The sequence below is a fragment of the Mustelus asterias genome, chromosome 8 (assembly GCF_964213995.1).
Source record: "Mustelus asterias chromosome 8, sMusAst1.hap1.1, whole genome shotgun sequence".
Lineage (NCBI taxonomy): Eukaryota > Metazoa > Chordata > Chondrichthyes > Carcharhiniformes > Triakidae > Mustelus > Mustelus asterias.
In genome coordinates, this window is record NC_135808.1 from 75,622,352 (window position 1) to 75,647,341 (window position 24,990).

The 24,990-nt window shown below is 48.0% G+C and overlaps 1 protein-coding gene across 3 annotated transcripts in view; it reads right to left on the bottom strand.

The window, feature by feature from the left end:
- LOC144497261 (acyl-coenzyme A thioesterase 11-like) overlaps nucleotides 1-24,190 on the bottom strand; it is an 82,683-nt gene extending 58,493 nt beyond the window's left edge. Inside the window, exons 1-3 of one of the 3 annotated variants that reach the window (XM_078218245.1) lie at nucleotides 24,096-24,187; nucleotides 17,089-17,148; nucleotides 812-1,013 (exon numbers count right to left, since the gene is read on the bottom strand). In XM_078218245.1, coding sequence (XP_078074371.1) covers nucleotides 812-998 — 187 coding nt within the window. In that variant the 5' untranslated portion in view covers nucleotides 999-1,013; nucleotides 17,089-17,148; nucleotides 24,096-24,187. Of the gene's footprint in view, nucleotides 1-811; nucleotides 1,129-17,088; nucleotides 17,149-24,095 lie in introns of those variants that run through there. The other 2 variants (XM_078218247.1, XM_078218246.1) reach the window with 2 other exon arrangements.
- Nucleotides 24,191-24,990: the final 800 nt, after the last annotated feature.

Sequence of the window (24,990 nt, forward strand, 5' to 3'; positions counted from 1 at the left end):
AGAAAAATTGACATTACACATTTTGTAACTAAGAATCGGGATAGGAAGCACACGATAAAAGGCAACATTTTAAATGAAGTAAAGAAGGATCTTCTGAAGTTCAAAAATATACAAGTCATTCGAGGGAGTAGCATAAACAGGCTATGACATAAAATGACAAACAGAATTCTTATCTAAACGCAAAGACAAAAGTAAAAAGGTAACGTTAAAGTTGTATAAGAACTTGGGGCACAATTAATTTATCGCATACAGCTTTAGGAACCCCATTGAAGCAAGGATATAAAAACAATGGGAAAGGGCAGTAAAGGCTCATAAGCATGTTACCAGGGATGAGGGGTAACAGTCATAAAGAGAGGCTGGAGAAGCAAACTTAAGGGACGGACAGAGATCTTTAAGATTGTGAAAGGTTGTGATAGGGTACAGGAGAGTGCTTCAGTCATTTGGCAAGATGGTAACAAATTTAAGATAATCACAATTAAAAGGAAGTGCTTTGTTCTAGAGAGAGGCTGCCTGGACTGAGAAATGTTCTACCACCCATTGCTAAAACAGAATCAATACATTCCTCAAAATGGTCAGATCATTTCTTAAAAAAAGAAAAAGTCTACAAGGAACAAGGAGGATCTTTGAATTAGAGTAGGGGTCTCATGTGAAGTAAATACTGGCAGAGATTTGGTGGACCAAATGGATTGTCCTGAGCTGGATATATTATGTGATTTTATAAATATTTTAGCTCAAGAGCATGCTTTTCCTTTCTAGGTAGCTGTCAATGTGATTGTCTACAAAATTAAATTTGGCAAATAATGCAGCTCACCAGACAGGCAGGCTGTAGTGTCCATCCACTTCAGCAGTTGCCCTGCGCTCAGCTCTCCACGGTGGTTGGCGTGACATGGCAGGATAAGCTGACACATCTTTACTTCCGTTGGGTTTATGTGTACATCCCCGCTTTCCAAAATGAAGAGTGGCTCCTCCAGTATCTCCGATTCATTGGTTTCTGCCATAATTCATATAGAACCCTAGAAAGGTGGCAACATTTGCAGGATCAGCTAGGTTTCAGGAAAATACACAATAATGAGGCACCACAATAAGAGCACTCCAGGATCGCAGCAACAGAACACCACAAAGATCAATTCCAAGTGATTACAGAGGGCACCAGTGCTTGAAGGCTCTCACATTCATCATGAGGTCATTTAATTTGTCGCAATCTTTTGTATTTGCTTAATTGAGAAATGCATTCAAAGGGCAAAGGTCTAAAGCATACCGTATCACCAGGTCTGAAACTAGGGTAGGGAAGTAGGCGAAGTAAACCAATAAATGGTGGTAATCGGGTGTTTACAAGTCTTTTTTTTTAAAGCCTTCAGATCATCAAAGGGAAGATTGAAGAAAGTCAGAAAGACAGACGACAAGACTAGGGAAACAGTTTTGATTTCAGTGTTGTGAAGCCAGGCAGCATTCAAAGTGGCGTAATTGCAGCTTTGGCAGAATGAGAGAAATTAGTACGAGAGGAGCAGTGACCACATGCTAGATCATGTTTTTATTACTAAAAGCTAGCTTGAATCTCTGGCTAATTTGGCTGTCCCGTTCATTGACCATTAGGAGCGGAGTTGTTGAATTCAAGTACTGTGATTAATTTATTTTTTTTAAAAAGAACACATGAAGCGACACCACATGGACTGCAGCGATTCAGTAAGAAAACTCAGTACCACCTTCTCAAGAGTAACAAGGGATAGGTGATAAATCACCTTGTCAGGCTTCTTCTTTCGTAAGGCTTTAGAAGCAGAAGCAATCGTCACAGTTTTAAAATTTAAGTTCCCTAACCAGTCCAATGCCCTGCTGGAGAGCAAGCGTAACTCCAGGATGTCATGCTCTAATTTAAGTCAGGGTGGGGGGGGAGAAAGTTATTCTGTGCTCCGAGCTTTGGTCAGGGTTTCCGTAGTTGCAGCCAAGTGAGGCTTTGAATGGTGTGCGCCTTGCGATTTTCAAGGTGGAATGCAGAGATGACAAACTTGACCGCGTTTGGGTGCAATCCCACTTGGCAGAATATTCAGCCACTTCTGACAGGTCAGAGTTTAGCATGGCTTCCATACTCTGTCAATATTTTGCCCGAATTGTCATGGCAGTGTCATTGGCATGAATAGACTTTTGTGATGATGTGGCGGGCATGTCACTTATGTAGATGTTAATGTGTCTGTGCCAGGACACTGCCCTGCGAGAGGCCATTATTGAGTGATTTTGGAGTACTGACCCTACCTCATTCAAGACTTTCATTCTTCTGCTGCCCAGAAATGTCCACAGCAGCTGGAATAGTTTAGCAGATGGTGGCAGCAGTAGGGACAGTTTGAGCATCAGTCCATGTGTTCATACAGTATCATAAGCTGAGGAAAGATCTATGAAAGAGGCTTCGTCTTGAGCTTGTGATAAAAACCAGCCTCAATGTTTGTGATGACAATGAAGGCTTGTTCACAGCAACTGCTGTGGGCCGAATGCCAGCCTGCTCCTGGGGAAAGGATGAGTTGGTAACAGGGCCAATTCTTAACACAGCGTATCACTCCAGAAGCTTATGGGTTGTACAGAGCAGTGAAATGGACCTGCAGCTCCCTGGGTCATCTGCTGGCTTTCGTAGCAGGGCTATTACCATAACCTCACACCAAATTCTCCACCACAATTGAAAACATTGTAAATATCTGTTAGGATACCATCTTTCCTGGCAGCTGTGCCCTTTTTGTGGTTGCTGGGCCAGCATCTGGTTCCACAAGGGTAAAGTTATCTGATAGTGGAGAAGACACTGGACAACTCATTATTGCTTCTCTGACTTTTTGCTTGACCTCTTGTTTGTGTTTTGTCAAGGCCAGCAGCCTGGCAGCTTCAGCATTTGCACTGACTTGCGGGTTAATGGCCTCTGCTGGGTTTGATGCACCAAGATTCCTCAGGAGGTTCCTGGCCCGATGGCTTGAGTACATATAATCCATGGATTCCTCGCAATTCAGCCAGTTTTGTTGTCCATGATTGTCCAAAGCTTCAACTATTGCAGTGGCTGAAAATGGATCTCATGTTTGTTGGTATTGTTGAAAGAGCATTTCACACTCAGGGCACCAATAGGAGATGTCCTATGCTCTTGAGATCGAGGGATGGTTTTCTTTACTCTAGCAATAAACAGGGCCACAAATCGATTTTACTGTTTTGGTGTCAGCGGAGGATGGGGTGGATGGTTTTCTCCACCTCGGCAGCAAATCCAGGCAAGTCTAGAGATGGTAGTGGTGTAGCGGTATTGTCACTAGACTAGAATTCAGAGACCCAGGGTAATGCTCTGGGGACCTGGGTTCAAATCCCATCACGGCAGATAGTTAAATTTGAATTCAGTAAAAATTTGGAATTAAAAGTGTAATGATGACCATGAAACCATTTTCGATTGTTGTAAAAACCCATCTGGCTCACTAATATCCTTTAGGGAAGGAAATCTGCCGTCTTTACCCGGCCTGGCCTACATGCGACTCCAGGCCAACAGCAATCTGGTTGACTCTCAAATGTCCTCTGAAATGGAGGGCAGTTAGGGATGGACAATTAATGCTGGGCCCAGCCAGTGACACCTACATCCCAATAAATAAATCCAGACAAGTTTGCCTTATGGAAGTTCCATTTTGGCACTTGTTTTGTTGATACAATAGGGATTTCAACCCCCACCTAGTCAACATAGGCTGATTATCAGCTATGTGGAAGTCTGAGACAACAATCAGGACACGCGTAGAGGGACACCCAGTGGTGAGATCAGAATTATATCTCCTCTCCCACCTTGCTGATTGGACAGTCGCATGATGTTTAGCATTTTACACTAGGTGAACAGCCTCTGACTACATCCAATCTCAGTAAGAGTTTTAACAACACCAGGTTAATACATCCAATCTGTCAGGGGTTCCCCACGTTTATCATTTGAACCATAGCCCCATTCCATATGGTGACGACTGACGTCCTCCATGTAGATAGTTGGGTGTTGAAGGGGTGGGAGAGCTGGATTAAGCCTTTCTTCATTGGGGGGGTTCACAGACATAATAACTGGCAGCTCACCAATCTTAATAACTGCTGTGAAGGTACCTCTAGGTTCCATGCTTGGGATTGTAATATTGTTAGTAATTTAATCTGTCACATAAATCACCAGGCCATATTTTGCATGATGCAAGGTTGCTTGCTCATTGTTAGCAACATACCATTTCCTGTAACACAAGGAAATAACAGAATCACAGAAATGTAACAACACACCTGCTCTCCAAACAAGCACCATGACTTAGTGCCATTACCCTGCCTTTTCCCCATACCCCTGCACATAGTTTCTGTTCAGATAATGCCCTCTTGAACGTCTGGCTTGAAGCTGCCTCCATCACACTTCCAGGCAGTGCATTCCAGACCTAAACCACTCATTGCGTGAAAAAGTTTTTCCGCATATCACATTTGCTTCTTTTGCAAATCATTTTAAATCTGTGCCCTCTCATTCTTTATCCTTTTACAAGGGGAACAGTTTCTCCCTATCTACTCTGTCAAGCCCCCTTATGGTTTTGAACACCTCTATCAAATCTCCTCTTAACCCTCTTCTCTCCGAGGAAAACCTTTCCAATCTAACCTCATAACTGAAATTCCTCATCCTTGGAAATATTCTTGTAAACCTCTTCTGCACTCTCTCCAGTGCATTCACATCCTGCCCATAGTGTGGCTCCCAGAACCATACACAATGTTCCAGCTGAGATCTAACTAGTGTCCTGTATAAATTCAGCATAACCTCCTTCCTCTTGCACTTTACGCCCCTATTAATAAAACCCAGAATACTGTATGCTTTATTAACTGCTCCCTCCACCTGTCCTGCCACCTTCAATGGTTTTATCATTATTTATTCTCAGCATCCTTTCCAGTCACAATTGGTCCATGAGAGAACTTCAACATTCAGTTCTAGGGTCCAATCTTCAGAATGCTTGGCTTTGAAAAGGGTTATGGAGAATTTTTAGGTTTGCTCTGTAAACTGGGAAACGCATAAATAGCGTTCGGTTGCCATTTCCATGGAATTAGTTACGAATTCAAGAGTTCAAAAATCTGCTTGACATGATGGGCCACAAGAAGGATATTGTTGCCCATATTGTCAGTGATGTCCACATAAATAAATATCAACAACTTATATTCATGAGGTGCCTTTGATGTGGCAAAACATCCCAGGGCACTGAATCAGAGAATCCTACAGTGCAGAAGGAGGCCATTCGGCCCATTGAGTCTGCACCGACCACAATCCCACCCAGGCCCCATCCCCATATCCCCATGCATTTACCCTAGCTAGTCCCTCTGACACTAAGTGGCAATTTAGCATGGCCAATCAACCTAACCCGCACACCTATGGACTGTGGGAGAAAATTGGAGCACCCGGAGGAAACCCATGCAGACACGGAGAGAAAGTGCAAACTCCACGCAGACAGTGACCCAAGCCCGGAATCAAGCCCGGGTCCTTGGCACTGTGAGGCAGCAGTGCTAACCATTGTGCCACCCTTATAATGGGCCCGTCCGGGATGCACATGACTGTTACAAAACAAAATTTAATAACACGCCATACAAGGAGATATGAGGGCATTTAACCAAAAACTGTCAAAGAGACAGGTTTTAGGAAACATCGGAGGTAGAGAGATTGAAGGGTTTAGGAAGGGAATTCCAGATCATGGGGCCTTGGCAGCCCCCTTGATTGGCACCCCGCACACAAACATTCACTCCCTCCATCACCAATGCACAGTGGCATCAGTGTGTACCATCCATAAGATGCATTGCAACAACTCAACAAGGCTTCTTCGCAGCACCTGTCAAACCTGCAACCTCTGTCACCTAGAAGATCAAGTGCAACAGGTGCCAAGGAACATCATCACCTTCAAATTTCCCTCCACATCACACAACATCCTGATTTGGAATTATATTGGCTAATTAGGCCTGGAGCTGAGCAGCCATGGCAAAACCCAAATTGAATATTGGTGAGCAGGTTATCGCTATATAAGTGCCCCTTGATAGCACTGTCCACAATACATTCCATCATTTAGGTGATGACGAAGAGTAAATTGAGGGGATGGAAACTAGACAGACTGGATTTGTCCAGCTTTTAGTGGACAGGACATACCTGGGCAATTTTCCTCATTGTTGTACAGATGCCAGTGTTGTAGTTGTATTGGTTAAAGGTATGGCAAGTTCTGGAGCACGTCTCCAGTTTTACAGCTGGGGTGCTATCAGTGCCCAAAGCCTTTGCTGGATCCAGTGCCTTCAGCTGTTTGTTGATATCACATGGACTGAATTGAATTGGTTAAAGACTGACATCTATGATGCTGTTCATCTCAGGAGGAGGCCGAGAAGGATCATCCACTCGGCACTTCTGGCTGAATATTGTTGCAAATGCTTCCACCTCGCCTTTTGCACAGATGTGCTGAGTTTCCCTTTCATTTAGGATGGAGATGTTTGTGGAGATTCCTTCTGTGGTTAGTTACTTGATTGTCCACCACCATCCACAACTGGATGTGACAGGACTTTAGAGCTTTGTTCTGATCCATTGGTTCTGGGATCGCTTCTGTCTATTGCATGCTGTTTCCATTGTTTAACATACACGCAGTATTGTGTTGTAGCTTCACCAGGTCGGCACTTCATTTTTAGCTCTATCTGGTACTGCTCCTGCTCTGCTCTCATACACTCCTCATTGAGCCAGATGACAAGTTAGGACATGAGCAGCAGAGTTTTGGATGAATTCAGGTTTACAGAGGGTGGAAGATGGAGGATCTGGCCAGAAGAACACTGGAATAGTCAAGTCCAGAAGTAACAAAGGCATGAATGAAGGTTTCAGCACCAAAAGAGCTGAGGCAGGAGCAGTTGGTGTTTTGAACAGGGCAGATGTGAGAATACTTCAGGGATGAGGTACTTGAGTTATGAGGAAAGATCGGAAATGCTGGGGTTGTTTACCTTAGAGAGAAGATTGAGAGGGGATTTGGTAGAGATGTTAAAAATCATGAGGAGTTTAGTCAAGAGTATATGGAGAGAAACTGTTCCCTTTGGCAGACAGATCAAGAACTCGAGGGCATAGATTTAATGTAAGTGCCGAAAGAACCAAAGGTGAAATGAGAAAAGGTGGAAGGTGGTTAGGAGCTGGAATACACAGCCTGAGAGGAGGGTGGGAGGAGATTCAATTGTAGCTTTCAAAAGGGAATTGGTAAGTACCAGCAGATGAAAAATTGGCCGGATTCTGGAGAAAGGGCCGGGGGGTGGAACTAGCTGAATTGCTTTTGCAGAAAGCCAGTACAGACTCAACTGGCCAAATGGCCTCCTTCTGTGCTGTAACCAATCTATAATTCTATGACGGTGTCAGAAAGATTCCAAAGATTCACAACTCTCTGAGAAAAAAACCTTCTCGTTCCTGTCTTAAATGGATGACCCTTGGTTCTAGATTTTTCCACAAGAGGAAACATTCCTTCCAAATCCATACTGTCAAGGCCCCACAAGATCTTACCAACACATCAACTCCAACCCATACAAACCTCGCCTATCCAATCTTCCACTGTTTATTCAAACCTCGTTCGGCCTATATCTCTAGAGCTGCCTATGCAGAGTCATTAAAAATACAGGTGCCTCCAGTGATGTTCACTGAATTATAAAAGGTGTGAAAAACCTTTGTTCTTCTAAGAGAACAGGAGACAGAAAGCGATTTCAAGGGACCTCAACATTATTAATTTCATTGCATGGTGGACCAATGCTTCATCTAAATTAACATAGCAGCCATTTTAAGTTTTGGAACTGAATAAAACCCGTTTGAGAACAAAACCCCAGGAAGAACTCAGAGAAACAACTTCAGAGAGTGTGCTTGGCCAAGGGAGGACAAAGAAGAAAATAATTTTAAAATCAACTGGTGTTCTGCTGAAAGAGTCTAAACAACCTGCAAGTGCCATAACTGCAGAATTAGTGAGGAACAGGAAACCTCTCTCTCCCAAAAAACCTGCTGAGTCCATAAAGGCAAACACCAAATAGTTGACTGCAGAAGCTATGTCAGCTGCTCAACTAAATCTCATGTTTCAATCCCGTCACTCCAGAAAGAAGGAACTCAAGCAACTGGTCCACAACAATAGCCCACAGAGACTGATTCGAAAACTCATCTTTAAGTATCCTTTTCCTTTATCTGCTTTTAATCTTTGTATCTGTATTTTGGTTAAAAACATTATCATTTTTACTTAAGCAACTTACAGCAGTAGTTCCATAATAAGCTTGGCTGCTGTGTTATTTTTAAATTGAGTCACTCATAAATTAAAGGGGAGTTACATAGACAATACAAATTCTTAGCTCACGCACCACTTTAAGGAAACACCCTTTCTGTGGTTGAGTCAGATAGGGAAAAATAAAATGAACAAAAAGAAAGATGTCAGTTCAGGGCTAAGCTGATGGTGGGGTAGGGAGGGAATTTGTTTAAACTGATTAGTTTAGGGAAGGCAGGGAAGTGGCAGAGGCAGCTGATGGTGTGGTCTTAATCTTAGTGACTATTAAGTCTGTGAGTTTCATGCACATTTTATTGTGATGGGAGGGAGGAGGGAATGAGGGAGGGATTTAGGAAGATAGAATAAATAAAATACAGAATAATTTATGGAACAGAACAAACATTCACTGACTCAAGTGCTGTTTTCATTTATTACATATGAATAGATCTTTTAATGATGACTGGATAAAAGGAAGGTAGAAAATATTGAACTCATCATTGAGATCTGCACTTACATTGACCTTCAAGTTTACACCTCTTATTGCTCCGTTTAATTTATTTCAGCAATTCATGCTTCCAAGGTTTCTCATTCAAAACCACAAAAACGTACAAACAAAAGCGTTGCCCTTTCTCTTGTAGAATATAACTAACCATTGATAACAGACCTTTTCTTGTGGCTATGACACACTATGCAAATTTTATATCACTGATTACTGAGTCTCACTGGAAGGTTAATCTACATCTTGTGAATGAAGCCAAAACTACTCTGTTCATGTTGGTAACAGAGAACCATCAGAGCCAATTCTAAGAAAACTGGGAAGAGGAAGTTCCAAATACGGAACACAATCTTGATTGTGTAACTTGGGCTGACATTGAAGCATTCTGCACTCAAACCTGCAGGTATTGATGGAATTGCAATTGACCAGAAAATACACATCAAGAAAAACCTTACTGCTTCTTTTCAAACTGCACTGACATACATGAAAGCTAAGGGCAAGTCAGACTACATTTTGCACCCTAAATATTCACTTCAGGCATACAATAAAGTTTTTATATACAACAATAAATTAGAGTTTTGATTAGATCCCTGTCGAGGTAGTTATTAAAATTTGGCCATGCCTGAATCCAGAATCACATGGTTTTTAACAAGCTAATTAAAATTAGAAAATAAAATGAATTTTCTTCTCCCATGTTCCTCTCATCTACGCATAGTCATTGATACCAGCAACCATTGGATTTTTGGGAAGGGTGGACAGAGTTGGGGGCAAGAGGTAGAATAGAGGATATGGAGAGCAGCTGATGCATATCTTTGTTCAAGTCACCTGTATTTGAGTTCCTGCGCGTGAATTATACTCGGAGATTTTCACAAAATAAAGACTTCAACGTCTCATTATAGCAGTGCAGAAGTTAACACTCTGCATTAGTTATTCCTGTTGCGTAAATTTACTAACGTTCTGCTCCCAGGAGGGAGCCACATTGTAAGTAAAGAAGTCAGTGGTTTGACAGTAATGTTATGTGCCGAACCAGTTGTAACTTTCCAGTGGAAATGTGAGACTTGTGAATTTGCCATTATTTTTTCTACCTTGTCTTGAACAATCAGAGCCACAGACACTTCAGTCACCGTTGCCAACTAGGGGAGAGCTTCTGAGGAGCAGAATCAACCCAGCAGGCCCTGATCTGGACAGTCAGGAAAGGTGACTTTCAACATGAACTGAGGCAATCCGATGCAACATCATTGTAGTTACTGGCCCATTCCTATGCCTTTTACTTGCATGCAACTGATCTCACTGCAGGGTTTATCTGCTGTCTTTTACCAGAGGCCAGTTATACCCCCTTTCCCTTTAGTTTCTGCAGAGAGAGATAATTGGTGCAGAAAACAGGAATGGAAGTCATCTAACCAGGACCAGCTTGGAACATAGCAAGAGAGATACAAGCTTAAGATGGCAAAGGTTAATCAAACAGAAAGTAGTGAGTGAAGCACACTTTGCAACACAGTGCTGGTTGTGGGTGTGTGCAGGCAGCAGAGATTGAAATTGTGCAGTACCCTGTAGATCAATGATATGTGAAACTGGCAAAGAGATGCAGTCAAAGAATAACTATTGGTCGCAACAGGCAATTTGCTCCACTTGCCTGCCCAAGCAATGAAATGTGGAGAGGCTATGATATACGTACAAGGTGGCCATATAGGGAGGGAAATACAAAATAGAGGCAGCATTGCTTCAGTTGTACCAATCTTATTCAATCCCCAGCTAGAGTGCATTCACCTTTGGGCAACAAACCTCATGTAGGATCTATCGGCCTCAGAGCGGGTACAGGTTAGATCCATCAAATTGAAACCAAAGCTTCTAAGGTTAAATTATGAAGATAATTTCTTTATTCCCTGGAGTTTGAAAGGTTGGGGAATTATTTAATCAAAATATTTAAAAGGATGAATTGATTTGATTTGGTAAATACAGATAAATCATTTTCTCCAGTCAAGAGTGGCGTAATCCAGAGCCAGAGAATCACAGAATCATTACAACGCAGACAGAAACCATTTGGCCCATCCTGTCTGCATCGGCTCTCCAAATCAGCATTGTGATTTACTGCCATTCCCCTGTACCCCTGCACATTGTTTCCATTCAAGTACTTATCTGATGTCCTCTTGGATGCCTTGATTGAATTTGCTTCCACCACACTTCCAGGCAGTGCATTCCAAACTCCAACCCCTCGATGTGTGAAAAAGTTTTTTCTCACATTTGCTCAACTTCCACCAGCTGCAGTGGGTTCATGGATTTGAACTTATGTCCCCAAAGCAATAACCTGGGCCTCTGGATTTCTAATCCTTTACTAGACCCCTGCATTGAAGAAAGGCATTTAGGAATAAAATCAAGAAACATTTTTTTTCCTAACAGCGCATTAAGGAAGTTTGGAATTCCCTTCCCAAAAGGCTATGGATTTGGGGTCAAATGAAATTTTCAAGACTGTGATCGATAATTTTTTATTAGGCAACAGTAATAATCTAATTAAGATGTATAAGATGATAAGAGGGGTTGACAAAGTAGACGCGGAGAGGATGTTTCCTCTTGTGGGGAAACTAGAACAAGAGTTCATAGTTTTAGGACAAAGTGTGGCAGATTTAAAACAGAGATGAGGAGAACTTAGGGGCTTTGACAAAGGGTCGCCTGGACTCGAAACGTCAGCTCTTTTCTCTCTTTACAAATGCTGCCAGACCTGCGGAGATTTTCCAGCATTGTCTGTTTTGGTTATGAGGAGAAATTAGTTCTCCCAAAGGTTTGTGAATCTGTGGAATTCACCACCTCAGAGTGCGGTAGATGCCGTGACTTTGAGTAAATTTAAGGAAGCGGTGGACAGATTTTTAATTAGTTAGGGTTTGAAGGGCTATGGTGAATGGGCAGGAAAGTGGAGTTGAGGCTGAGATGAGATCAGCCATGATCGTGTTAAATGGCGAAGCAGGCTCAAGGGGCTAAACTGTCTACTCCTGCTCCTAGTCCTTATGTTCTTAAGGGACATGAATCAAAGCTAGGTAAATTGAATTAAGGCACAGATAGCCATGATCTAATTGAATGGTGGAACAGGCTCAAGTGGCTAAGCAGTCATTCTTGTTTCTATCTTCTTCTGTTCATGACTATAAAAGAAATGCTCAAACTAAAGAACACAAAGCAGGATAAATAGCTCTAGGCAGAAAGTAAGTGGAGTTTAAGCAGACAAAATTACAGATGATTGAAATTATGAATAAGAACAGAAGAAAGAAAGATACCAGCAAAAAATATCTCCAAGTTAGGATGCGACCATGAAGACTTCTGGCTGAAGAAAGCAGCAGAAACGGAAGAGGGAAATATATGAACCTCATAAAACCAATAGTGGGAGGGCCTGACAGAAAGATCATTGGAACTATCGAGGGTAAGGACAAGAAAAAAGAGCTAAAGTGGAAAGTGTTAGAGCCAGTGAAGGCAGTAACAGCATGTGTTCATGAAAAAGTAGACAAGAGAAAACTTGAGGTGAATGTGCTTCTGGTGATTAAATTAGAAAATACAGCAACACAAAATGCTGAAATTTCATTGGCATGCAAGTTCCTCAGGTTTGGAAATTAGCAATAGTACATTTCTAAAATAAACGAGAACATGAAAGAGTATAAGCATCGCAAAGGTATAGGCCTCTCTTGTGAAAGTTCCAGAAGGTGTTTGTTAGGTTGGTCCTAAACACGATACTGTATGGATGGGTCACTTTGAACAATCAACTTTAAGATCTGAAGAGGGGGAATGATTGATGACAAGGTGCTGAGGGCTCTGTTATTGTCTCCTGCTGCCAATCATGATCTATTGAACATTAATGGAATAGGAGCACATCTGTGTCGGGGATGGGGAGAGGAATATCAAGTGAACAAAGGCTTGGACATTTAAACACTTTCTAATCAACCTGCCAACAGTCTGCTTAGTACCTTGGCTCAAAACACAAAGAATGGCCATTTAGAGGATGGATGCTCCCAGAACAGTTCACCAAAAAGAACAAGCAGCTTCAGGAGAGATTGAAGTAATTAGAAGAAAATATCCTCTTCTGTTTGGATATGGCAAATAATCCATGACAATAAAGCCATGCAGATCTCTAAAATGTCTTCCATACAAAAATCTCTAAAAACTCAGCTCCCAGAATACGAGACAAGCAAAGTTTCACAACAGCTAAATAACAATTCACAGATGTATACTTGATCTTTTCAGTTGCTGTGTTGGGCGTTTCCTTTCTGATACCAACAAATGAGGTTAGATTAGGAAATCTCCATCAGTTCCTTATCCATAGTCAATCAGCAAAAGTAACTTTCTACTTATGCAATTATTTTTTAAAAATGTTCATTCAATATTGCCATCATGCAAATATTGTTTCCCCTTCCACCAAATCCCTAAATCAGTCTGGATTTTCAAATTGGGTCGACATGCTTTGCCAATTTGTAACCATAAATCAGGCAGATCTGATTTCAACAGATCTGTTGTTGCACATAAATTGCCATTGTTCCTGTAAATGCAAGTGGTGAAGGAAACCTCTGCTTCAAACAGGCAGTGGTTTCATTTTAATATTAGTTTGGGGAAGTGGGAACCTGCTACATGCTATTTTCCAAAATCCTACCACACGGGGCGTCCATCCTTAGTTGTGTCCTGGATGTCCAAGGTTGCTAGGCTGTGATACATACATGACCATCTTGAGCAGTTTGTCAGCATTGAAATTCTTGTGAGCTTTTGTACAGATTTATTCAATATTTTTCTGCCAGTACCAAGAAACCCAACAGTGGGTTTCCCGATAGGAATCACCCATCTCTCAGATTTGAAGGACGCTCGGCTACATGAGAGTTGCTATGTGACCTCCTGCCAGCACCTGCACACCCACATTGCCAAACAGAGGTGAACTGACTGAACTTTGGCAGATGATTCACACAAGTAGAAGCTCCTAACCCCAAAGAAAGCTGAGACAGCATACCTATTAGGAAATGTGAATATCTCATCTTTACTTAATCTCAGTATGCCCTGTCTTCAGTGATAGTGCATACAAGTTGGCACGCTGAGGGATCAACACCCAGCAAAGTCTGATTGGTTGTATCTACCACAAGGCCAGAAGCCATGTCTACAATATTGCATGATGGTGACCATGAAGATCTCAACCTTTACAGTGTTGAGTCCTAAATACAGGGCTGTTCCATAGGACTGGCGCACCTATTGACAGCATCAGGAAGTTGCAGTCTCACTCCAGCTTCCTCCATCTTGCAGACATGTTGCAATGCTGACCAATGAAGATGATGGTATGCAGAGGCAAATGAGCCCCATGTAACGCAGCACTACTACACTGCTTTACAATCAAAAAGCATATTGAGCTGCAAGGATGTGGGGAGGCAGCGACATAGTATTATTGTCACTAGGCTAATATTCCAGAGACCCAGGATAATGCTCTGGGAACCTAGATGCGAAACCCATCATGGCAGATGGTGAAATTTGAATCCTTTAGGGAAGGAAATCTGTTATCCTTACCTGGTCTGACCTATATATGACTCCAGATTCACAGCAATGTGGTTGACTCTTAAATGCCCCCTCAGCGGCACTTAGTGATGCCCACACCCCACGAAAGAATAAAAAATAATAATTTATCTGCATTTAGATTTATCAAGTCTACATGTTGAGTTCCTTCATTTTTGTTTGCCTCTGGTAAAAGCTGTGAATGGAATTTCTTCTAAACCCTTCCAAAAGCCTTCAAAATTTTGTTAGCGTTTTCTGCCACTTCCCTTTAATTATTCTCACACTGTTAACTTTCACCCAAATACATGTTCTGCTCCCACCGCTACACACATGTCCAAATCTACACCTTAAGCTATGTTGTTGAACAAACCTCAGAAAACTGCATGAAACAACACATTTACAAATATTCATATCTTAAAATAAACCATCTCAAAAAATCTAAGTTACAATCTCATATAGGCACCAGAAGAAAGGTCACACAAGTAGTCATTCTTTCACCTACAAACATAGACTATTGTTAACAGACTACTGAATCACAGAGAAGGCATTGCAGCCTAACTGAATCCCAACCTTATCCAGACTCCGCAAAAAGACTTACCAACAAGAGTTCATGGACAATGCTTATGAATGAAGAGGGAACTGTAGCTTGCAGACTGCTGCCTTGCTAGAGATCCCTAAGCTTTCACAAACTGCAGGTTAAAATTAGTCTCTGTAGCTCAAGTAGTGTATCAGCTGGTGCATTTATCCACAGCACACTAACACAGCAATTATACAGCCTATAAACATGGTCTTTAAATAAAAGTTCGGTGTCTACTAATAATCCATAGACTGCATTTATTAGATTTCTGCAACTTAAACTCACATGATTTGAGTCAAATGAAAGACTTATTTGTTTGGTCAATCTTCATCATCCACTACATTGTCTGCCAAAGGCTTTTCCTTACAAATTCAAATCTAAGCCTCAATTCTGAGCTAATACTTAAAGGGGAAGTGTTGTACATACAAATATTTAATGAATCATTTCAGTAATTGGAATGTGAATATAAAAATAATGCTATACAGCTCTAGATTTTAACTGTATGCTTCGTCGGATCACCTCACATGGGGCAAATTGACAGCCTTATCCAGTTAGGAAACATACCTAACAAGCGCAAAGTAACAGACTTGCCCTGTAAGAGAATGTATTTAATTGGGTCAAAGCAACAGCCTTACATTATAAAGAAATATACTGAGCTGTATCAAAGCAACAGCCTTACACTGTAAAGAAATGCACTGAGCTGTATCAAAGCAATAACTTCGTCTTGTGACAAGTTCAACACCATCCAAGATAAAGTAGCCCTTTGATTGGCTCCCTATCAATCACTTTAATCATTCACTCCCTCCATCACTGATGCACAGTGGCAGCAGTGTGTACCATCTACAAGATGCAATGCAACAGCTTGCCAATACTTTGACAGTACGTTCTAAACCCGCTACTGCTGGAAGGATAAGGGCAGCAGATGCATCGCAACATCACTAGCTGCATGTTCCCCTCCAAGCCACATCCAACCCTGATTTGGAACTATATCACTTTTCCTACACTATTGCAGGATCAAAATCTTGGAACTCCCTCCCAACAGCACGGTGGGTATACCTGCATCACATGGACTGGTTCATGAAAATGCCTCACCAGCACCTTCTCAAGAGCAATTAGGGATGGGCAATAAATGTGGTGATGCGGAGATGCCGGCGTTGGACTGGGGTAAACACAATAAATTGAGGCTCCTTACAATAAATGTGGGCCATTGCACACATACAAATAAAAACGTACTCTCACATCTCTATTTATTGTTCAGTGCTGGTCTGATTTTGTGTGAATCATTGACAAGTCAATATTCATGTGAAGTTTAAGGACATTCTAAAGTGTTCAGGGATAAGCTACAAGAATGATTTGGAGATTAGATAATTGCAAATAAAAATGATGATATCTTTAAATGGGGAGGAGGACGAAAGATGGAATCGAGGACAGAACCCTTGTCTTCGAAATGCAGAGAAGCAAAGTCAAAGTGTTCATAAACAGAATATTAGGTGATAGCTTAATTTGCTCTAACAGCTTTACTTGTAAATTGGATGATTGTGCATTCAGTCTGTACTTCAGGGTGTAAACACACAATCTCGGCTGACACTTCAGTGCAGTGCTGACAGAACACTGCATTGTTGGAAATGCTATCTCTCAAATGAATCATTCACGGAGGATCTGTCTGCCTATTTAGATAGAAGGATCCTATGGCACAACCATGCAGACGCTATGACAACAGATGAATGAACACTGCTCGACAATCACCAGGCAAGACTGTTCTCTTCCTGTGGGGGAGCACTTCAGCGGTCACGGGCATTCGGCTTCTGATCTTCGGGTAAGCGTTCTCGAAGGCGGCCTTCATGACACACGACAGCGCAAAGTCGCTGAGCAGAAACTGATAGCCAAGTTCCGCACACATGAGGACGGCCTAAACCGAGATGTTGGCTTTATGTCACACTATCAGTAACCCCCACAGCTTGCCTCCTGTCCTGTCTGGAGACAATACACATCTCTTTAACCTGTGCTTAATGCTCCCTCCTCCACTCACATTGTCTGTATCTTTAAGAACTGGTTGGCTGTAGAGATTTGCATTCTAATCAGTATTCTGTAACTTGATTTTGTGTCTCTGTGCCCTGTTTGAGAGCAGGTTTCCACTCCATCTGACGAAGGAGCAGCGCTCCGAAAGCTAATGGTATTTGCTACCAAATAAACCTGTTGGACTTTAACCTGGTGTTGTTAAAACTGTTACTGTGTTTACCCCAGTCCAACGCCGGCATCTCCACATCAAGACTTACCTGACGAGCAGGAGAGTTCAACTGGTGTCCTGTTAATCAGTAATCCTTCAACCAATGTCACTAGAACACACACAACAAAAACAACTTGTATTTGTAGAGAATCTTTCCCAAAATAAAACATCCCAAATGACTTCATAGAAGTTTCATAAAACAAAATGTGACACAAAGGACAGGATTTTATGGCCTCACTCGAACCAAGACCGAAAAATCCCACCCAAGGTCAATGGACATTTCTATTGTCTGGCGTGGCAGTAGAATTCTGGTGAAAATCACAGAAAGTGTCTGGTCACATATTTCATTCGTTATGGTTGGGACTTTGTTGTTGGCTAGTATTTTTCCTTATGTTACATTCGAGACTACACTTCAAAAGCAATTCATTAGTTTGCCTTGACATATCCAGAGGATGTGAATGGTATTATTGGGGGGCGACATGGTGATACAGTTGTTAGCACTGCTGCCTCACAGCGCCAGAGACCTGGGTTCAATTCCCGGCTTGGGTCACTGTCTGTGTGGAGTCTGCACATTCTCCCCGTGTCTGCGTAGGTTTCCTCCGGGTGCTCCCGTTTCCTCCCACAGTCTGAAAGACATGCTGGTTAGGTGTATTGGCCATGCAAAATTCTCCCTCAGTGTAACCCGGACAGGCGCCGGAGTGTGGCGACTGGGCGATTTTCACAATAACTTCATTGCAGTGTTAATGTAAGCCTACTTGTGACCCTAATAAATAAACTTTAAAGTGCAACTCAAATAAAAAGCTGCCAAAGATAAAGTTGTCCTCAGTAAGTGGCTAAGTAAAATGTAGTGACAGTTATAAAGATCTAACAAATACTTAATGAAACGAAAATAGAAAATGCTGGAAGCATTCAGCTGGTCGGGCAGCATCTGTGAAGAGAGGAACAGAGTTAACATTTAACTCCATTTCTCTCTCCACAGATTCTGCCTGACCTGCTGAGAATTTCCAGAATTTTCTGTTTCAATTTCAGATTTCCAGCATCCACAATATTCTGCTTTTCAACAATATGAACCATGATAGTTCCTGAATTAGTGCTACCGTGGGAATATTGTGCTATAAAAACCAACTAAATAAATGGATAAATTGAATCAATTAATCATTATGTGGCTAAATGAGAATTTATATCATGTCGATTTCTCACTGTCCACATGCTGAGCTTCACAACATTAACCCACCATTGGTCATGGGGGCTCGTGCAATCGCCAGACCAGAGTTTCTAACCAGAAAGCTCCAGGGAGGCTAAGGTTACCAACCCTCCAGGATTGGCCTGGAGTCTCCAGGAATTGAAGATCAATTCCCAGGACACTGCCTTGTGCAAACTTGGAGAAAAGTCATTGTAACATTTTTTTTGTTCATTTTTTTGAACATTTCTCTTTGCAGGATATTAAAATATTGAAAATTGGAAATAACAGTTGTTTGGCTGATAGTCAACATCCTGAGTCCATTTACTTCCCAACTGATGTCAGAAAACAGTATCACAAGGATAGATGTGTTGGCCGACTAATAGCCAAAGCGTGGGGACAAGGCATCTGATGAAATTTCCAGAAATTCTTTGGCAACCCTATGTGAGGCTGAGTGGCTCAGAAGCTCAGTGAGACAGGGGGGCTCAGTGACAGAGAGGGACTAAGTGACACAGTGAAGCTCTGACATAGAAAGGCTCAGTCACACGGAGGCTGGGTGGAGGGGGAGGCTCAGTCACACAGGGAGGGAGGGAGGGAGGAAGAAAGGGAGGGGGGGCTCAGCTACGCGGGGGGGGGCTCGGCTACGCACAGGGGGGGCTCAGCTACGCGGGGGGGGCTCGGCTACGCGGGGGGGGGCTCGGCTACGCGGGGGGGGCTCGGCTACGCGGGGGGGGGCTCGGCTACGCGGGGGGGGCTCAGCTACGCGGGGGGGCTCAGCTACGCGGGGGGGGCTCAGCTACGCGGGGGGGGCTCAGCTACGCGGGGGGGGCTCAGCTACGCGGGGGGGGCTCAGCTACGCGGGGGGGCTCAGCTACGCGGGGGGGCACAGCTACGCGTGGGGGGGGTCAACTACGCGGGGGAAGGGGTGGGGGCCCGGTAACAGGGGTCGGGTGGGGGCCCGGTGAAGGGGAGGGGGGGGCTCTGTGACGGGGAGGGGGGGGCTCTGTGACGGGGAGGGGGGGCTCTGTGACGGGGAGGGGGGGCTCTGTGACGGGGAGGGGGAGCTCTGTGACGGGGAGGGGGGGCTCTGTGACGGGGAGGGGGGGCTCTGTGAGGGGAGGGGGGGGCTCTGTGACGGGGAGGGGGGGCTCTGTGACGGGGAGGGGGGGCTCTGTGACGGGGAGGGCGGGCCCTGTAACGGGGAGGGCGGGCCCTGTAACGGGGAGGGCGGGCCCTGTAACGGGGAGGGCGGGCCCTGTAACGGGGAGGGCGGGCCCTGTAAAGGGGAGGGCGGGCCCTGTAACGGCGAGGGAGGGCCCTGCAACGGCGAGGGAGGGCCCTGTAACGGCGAGGGCGGGCCCTGCAACGGCGAGGGCGGGCCCTGCAACGGCGAGGGCGGGCCCTGCAACGGCGAGGGCGGGCCCTCTAACGGCGAGGGCGGGCTAACTGCGAGGGCGGGCTCACTAACGGCGAGGGCGGGCTCTGTAACGGCGAGGGCGGGCTCTGTAACGGCGAGGGCGGGCTCTGTAACGGCGAGGGCGGGCTCTGTAACGGCGAGGGCGGGCTCTGTAACGGCGAGGGCGGGCTCTGTAACGGCGAGGGCGGGCTCTGTAACGGCGAGGGCGGGCTCTGTAACGGCGAGGGCGGGCTCTGTAACGGCGAGGGCGGGCTCTGTAACGGCGAGGGCGGGCTCTGTAACGGCGAGGGCGGGCTCTGTAACGGCGAGGGCGGGCTCTGTAACGGCGAGGGCGGGCTCTGTAACGGCGAGGGCGGGCTCTGTAACGGCGAGGGCGGGCTCTGTAACGGCGAGGGCGGGCTCTGTAACGGCGAGGGCGGGCTCTGTAACGGCGAGGGCGGGCTCTGTAACGGCGAGGGCGGGCTCTGTAACGGCGAGGGCGGGCTCTGTAACGGCGAGGGCGGGCTCTGTAACGGCGAGGGCGGGCTCTGTAACGGCGAGGGCGGGCTCTGTAACGGCGAGGGCGGGCTCTGTAACGGCGAGGGCGGGCTCTGTAACGGCGAGGGCGGGCTCTGTAACGGCGAGGGCGGGCTCTGTAACGGCGAGGGCGGGCTCTGTAACGGCGAGGGCGGGCTCTGTAACGGCGAGGGCGGGCTCTGTAACGGCGAGGGCGGGCTCTGTAACGGCGAGGGCGGGCTCTGTAACGGCGAGGGCGGGCTCTGTAACGGCGAGGGCGGGCTCTGTAACGGCGAGGGCGGGCTCTGTAACGGCGAGGGCGGGCTCTGTAACGGCGAGGGCGGGCTCTGTAACGGCGAGGGCGGGCTCTGTAACGGCGAGGGCGGGCTCTGTAACGGCGAGGGCGGGCTCTGTAACGGCGAGGGCGGGCTCTGTAACGGCGAGGGCGGGCTCTGTAACGGCGAGGGCGGGCTCTGTAACGGCGAGGGCGGGCTCTGTAACGGCGAGGGCGGGCTCTGTAACGGCGAGGGCGGGCTCTGTAACGGCGAGGGCGGGCTCTGTAACGGCGAGGGCGGGCTCTGTAACGGCGAGGGCGGGCTCTGTAACGGCGAGGGCGGGCTCTGTAACGGCGAGGGCGGGCTCTGTAACGGCGAGGGCGGGCTCTGTAACGGCGAGGGCGGGCTCTGTAACGGCGAGGGCGGGCTCTGTAACGGCGAGGGCGGGCTCTGTAACGGCGAGGGCGGGCTCTGTAACGGCGAGGGCGGGCTCTGTAACGGCGAGGGCGGGCTCTGTAACGGCGAGGGCGGGCTCTGTAACGGCGAGGGCGGGCTCTGTAACGGGGAGGGGGGAGCTCTGTAACGGGGAGGGGGGAGCTCTGTAACGGGGAGGGGGGAGCTCTGTAACAGGGAGGGGGGCTCTGTAACGGGGAGGGGGGCTCTGTAACGGGGAGGGGGGCCTCAGTAACGGGGAGGGGGGGCTCTGTAACGGGGAAGGGGACTCTGTAACGGGGAGGGGGGGCTCTGTAACGGGGAGGGGGGCTCTGTAACGGGGAGGGGGGCTCTGTAACGGGGAGGGGGGCTCTGTAACGGGGAGGGGGGCTCTGTAACGGGGACGGGGGGCTCTGTAACGGGGACGGGGGGCTCTGTAACGGGGACGGGGGGCTCTGTAACGGGGACGGGGGGCTCTGTAACGGGGACGGGGGGCTCTGTAACGGGGACGGGGGGCTCTGTAACGGGGACGGGGGGCTCTGTAACGGGGACGGGGGGCTCTGTAACGGGGACGGGGGGCTCTGTAACGGGGACGGGGGGCTCTGTAACGGGGACGGGGGGCTCTGTAACGGGGACGGGGGGCTCTGTAACGGGGACGGGGGGCTCTGTAACGGGGACGGGGGGCTCTGTAAAGGGGAGGGTGGCTCTGTAAAGGGGAAGGGGGCTCTGTAACGGGGAGGGGGGCTCTGTAACGGGGAGGCTTAGTAACGGGAGGGGGCTTCGTATGAGGGGGAGCTTCGTAAGAGGGGGGTGGCTTAGCAACACAGGGAGGGGGGCTTAGTAACCTGGGGGGCTTAGTAACGGGGGGGGGCTTAGTAACAGGGCGGGGGCTTAGTAACGGGGGGGGGCTTAGTAACGGTGGGGGCTTAGTAACGGGGGGGGGGCTTAGTAACGGGGGGGCTTAGTAACGGGGGGGCTTAGTAACGGGGGGGGGCTTAGTAACGGGGGGGGCTTAGTAACGGGGGGGCTTAGTAACGGGGGGGGCTTAGTAACGGGGGGGGCTTAGTAACGGGGGGGGCTTAGTAACGGGGGGGGCTTAGTAACGGGGGGGGCTTAGTAACGGGGGGGGCTTAGTAACGGGGGGGGCTTAGTAACGGGGGGGCTTAGTAACGGGGGGGCTTAGTAACGGGGGGGCTTAGTAACGGGGGGCTTAGGCTTAGTAACAGTGGGGCTTAGTAATGGGGGAGCTTAGTAATGGGGGGGGGCTTAGTTACACAGAGGGTGAGACACGGGGGGGGGCTCAGATCCACGGGGAGGGTGGGTGCTCAGATCCACGGGGAGGGGGGTGCTCAGATCCACGGGGTGGGGGGGCTCAGATCCACGGGGAGGGGGGGGGCTCAGAACCACGGGGAGGGGGGGGCTCAGATCCACGGGGAGGGGGGGGGCTCAGATCCACGGGGAGGGGGGGGGCTCAGATCCACGGGGAGGGGGGGGGCTCAGATCCACGTGGAGGGGGGGGGCTCAGATCCACGTGGAGGGGGGGGGCTCAGATCCACGGGGAGGGGGGGGCTCAGATCCACGGGGAGGGGGGGGGCTCAGATCCACGGGGAGGGGGGGCTCAGATCCACGGGGAGGGGGGGGGCTCAGATCCACGGGGAGGGGGGGGGCTCAGATCCACGGGGAGGGGGGGGGCTCAGATCCACGGGGAGGGGGGGGCTCAGATCCACGGGGAGGGGGGGGGCTCAGATCCACGGGGAGGGGGGGGGCTCAGATCCACGGGGAGGGGGGGGCTCAGATCCACGGGGAGGGGGGGGGCTCAGATCCACGGGGAGGGGGGGGGCTCAGATCCACGGGGAGGGGGGGGGCTCAGATCCACGGGGAGGGGGGGGCTCAGATCCACGGGAGGGGGGGGGCTCAGATCCACGGGGAGGGGGGGGGCTCAGATCCACGGGGAGGGGGGGGGCTCAGATCCACGGGGAGGGGGGGGGCTCAGATCCACGGGGAGGGGGGGGCTCAGATCCACGGGGAGTGGGGGAACTCCGTTACACAGAGGGGGGGGAACTCCGTTACACAGAAGGGGGGGAACTCCGTTACACAGAGGGGGGGGAACTCCGTTACACAGAGGGGGGGGAACTCCGTTACACAGAGGGGGGGGAACTCCGTTACACAGAGGGGGGGGACTCCGTTACACAGAGGGGGGGGGACTCCGTTACACAGAGGGGGGGGGACTCAGTTACACAGAGGGGGGGGACTCAGTTACACAGAGGGGGGGGGACTCAGTTACACAGAGGGGGGGGACTCAGTTACACAGAGGGGGGGGACTCAGTTACACAGAGGGGGGGGACTCAGTTACACAGAGGGGGGGGACTCAGTTACACAGAGGGGGGGGACTCAGTTACACAGAGGGGGGGGGACTCAGTTACACAGAGGGGGGGGACTCAGTTACACAGAGGGGGGGGACTCAGTTACACAGAGGGGGGGACTCAGTTACACAGAGGGGGGGACTCAGTTACACAGAGGGGGGGACTCAGTTACACCGAGGGGGGGGGGACTCAGTTACACCGAGGGGGGGGGGCCTCAGTTACACAGAGGGGGGGGGGACTCAGTTACACAGGGGGGGGGGGGACTCAGTTACACAGGGGGGGGGGGACTCAGTTACACAGGGGGGGGGGGGACTCAGTTACACAGGGGGGGGGGGGGACTCAGTTACACAGGGGGGGGGGGGACTCAGTTACACAGGGGGGGGGGGGGACGCTCAGTTACACATGCTAAATTCTCCCTCAGTGTACCCAAACTGGCGCCGGAGTGTGGCCACTAGGGGATTTTCGCAGTAACGTCATTGCAGTGTCAATGTGACTTGTGATTAATAAATAAACTTTTAACTTTAACATGAGTCCCCCCCGACTCAGTTAGACACAGAGGGGGGACGCTCAGTTACACAGAGGGGGGGGGGCTCAGTTACACAGGGAGTGGGGGCTCAGTTATATAGAGAGGCGGGGGGGCTCAGTGACACATTGAAGCTCTGACAGAGAGGTTCAGTCACACAGGGCGCCACAGTCATACAGGAAGGCAGTGCAGCTGATCTCACGCTGCGGCCGCAGCAGTGGATTCAGGCAGGGTGGGATTTTGACACGATTTGTTCGCTTAACAAGCGAGAGAGGTCAGATTTGCCCTCGAACTAGGAGTCCTGGATTGTCCGGGTCGGGAGGTGTCGTGGCCGGGCAGGAGCTCTGACTGCCCAACAGTTTGTTACTCACCAAATCACCTTGTCGGCCCTCCCTGCCCAGTGGCACAGAGCCTGTGGCTGAGCCGCAACAGCGGCGCTCAGTGGTTCAGGCTCCTCAGTCACGGCAGCCTCTACACACAATCTGCACCGTATCATTTTGCACATTTCCTCCTGGAAATGCCTGGGCCAAGTTTCCATGGAGACTGCCAGTCCTGGTGTCTCCATGTTCTATCCCTGATCATGAGTTATTCAAATCTATATTTTCTCTTGCACTCCTTATCAACAACCTGGTTGCATAATGTGCCTGGCTCACACAGTATTTTCCGCATTACTGGCTCTGTTTTGGGTTCAAAGTGTCTTCCACATCACAATTCAACAGGATGGTGCAGGTTGCACTGGACACTGTTGTGGATAGGTCAGTAGCACAGGCACTGAGCATGTGCAGGCAGATAGCGGTGAATCTGCATCTAATGCTGCTTTGAAAAAACTATTTCACGGGACGTGGCATCACTGACTAGGCCACCATATATTGCCCATCCCTAATTACCCTTGAGAAGATGTTGGTGAGCCACTTTCCAGAACTGCTGCAGTCCATGTGGTGTCGGGATACCCACAGTGCTGACAGGGAAGAAGTTCCAGGACTTAGCAATAGAGTTCTAAGTCAAGATGATGCGTGGCTTGGAGAGGAATTGCCTCAGCACCAGGGACCCGGGTTCGATTCCCAGCTTGGGTCATGTCTGTGTGGAGTTTGCATGTTCTCCCTATGTCTGCGTGGGTTTCCTCCAGGTGCTCCGGTTTCCTCCCACAGTCCAAAGATGTGCAGCTTACTTGAATTGACCATGCTAAATTCTCCCTCAGTGTACCCAAACAGGCGCCGGAGTGTGGCCACTAGGGGATTTTCGCAGTAATGTCATTGCAGTGTCAAT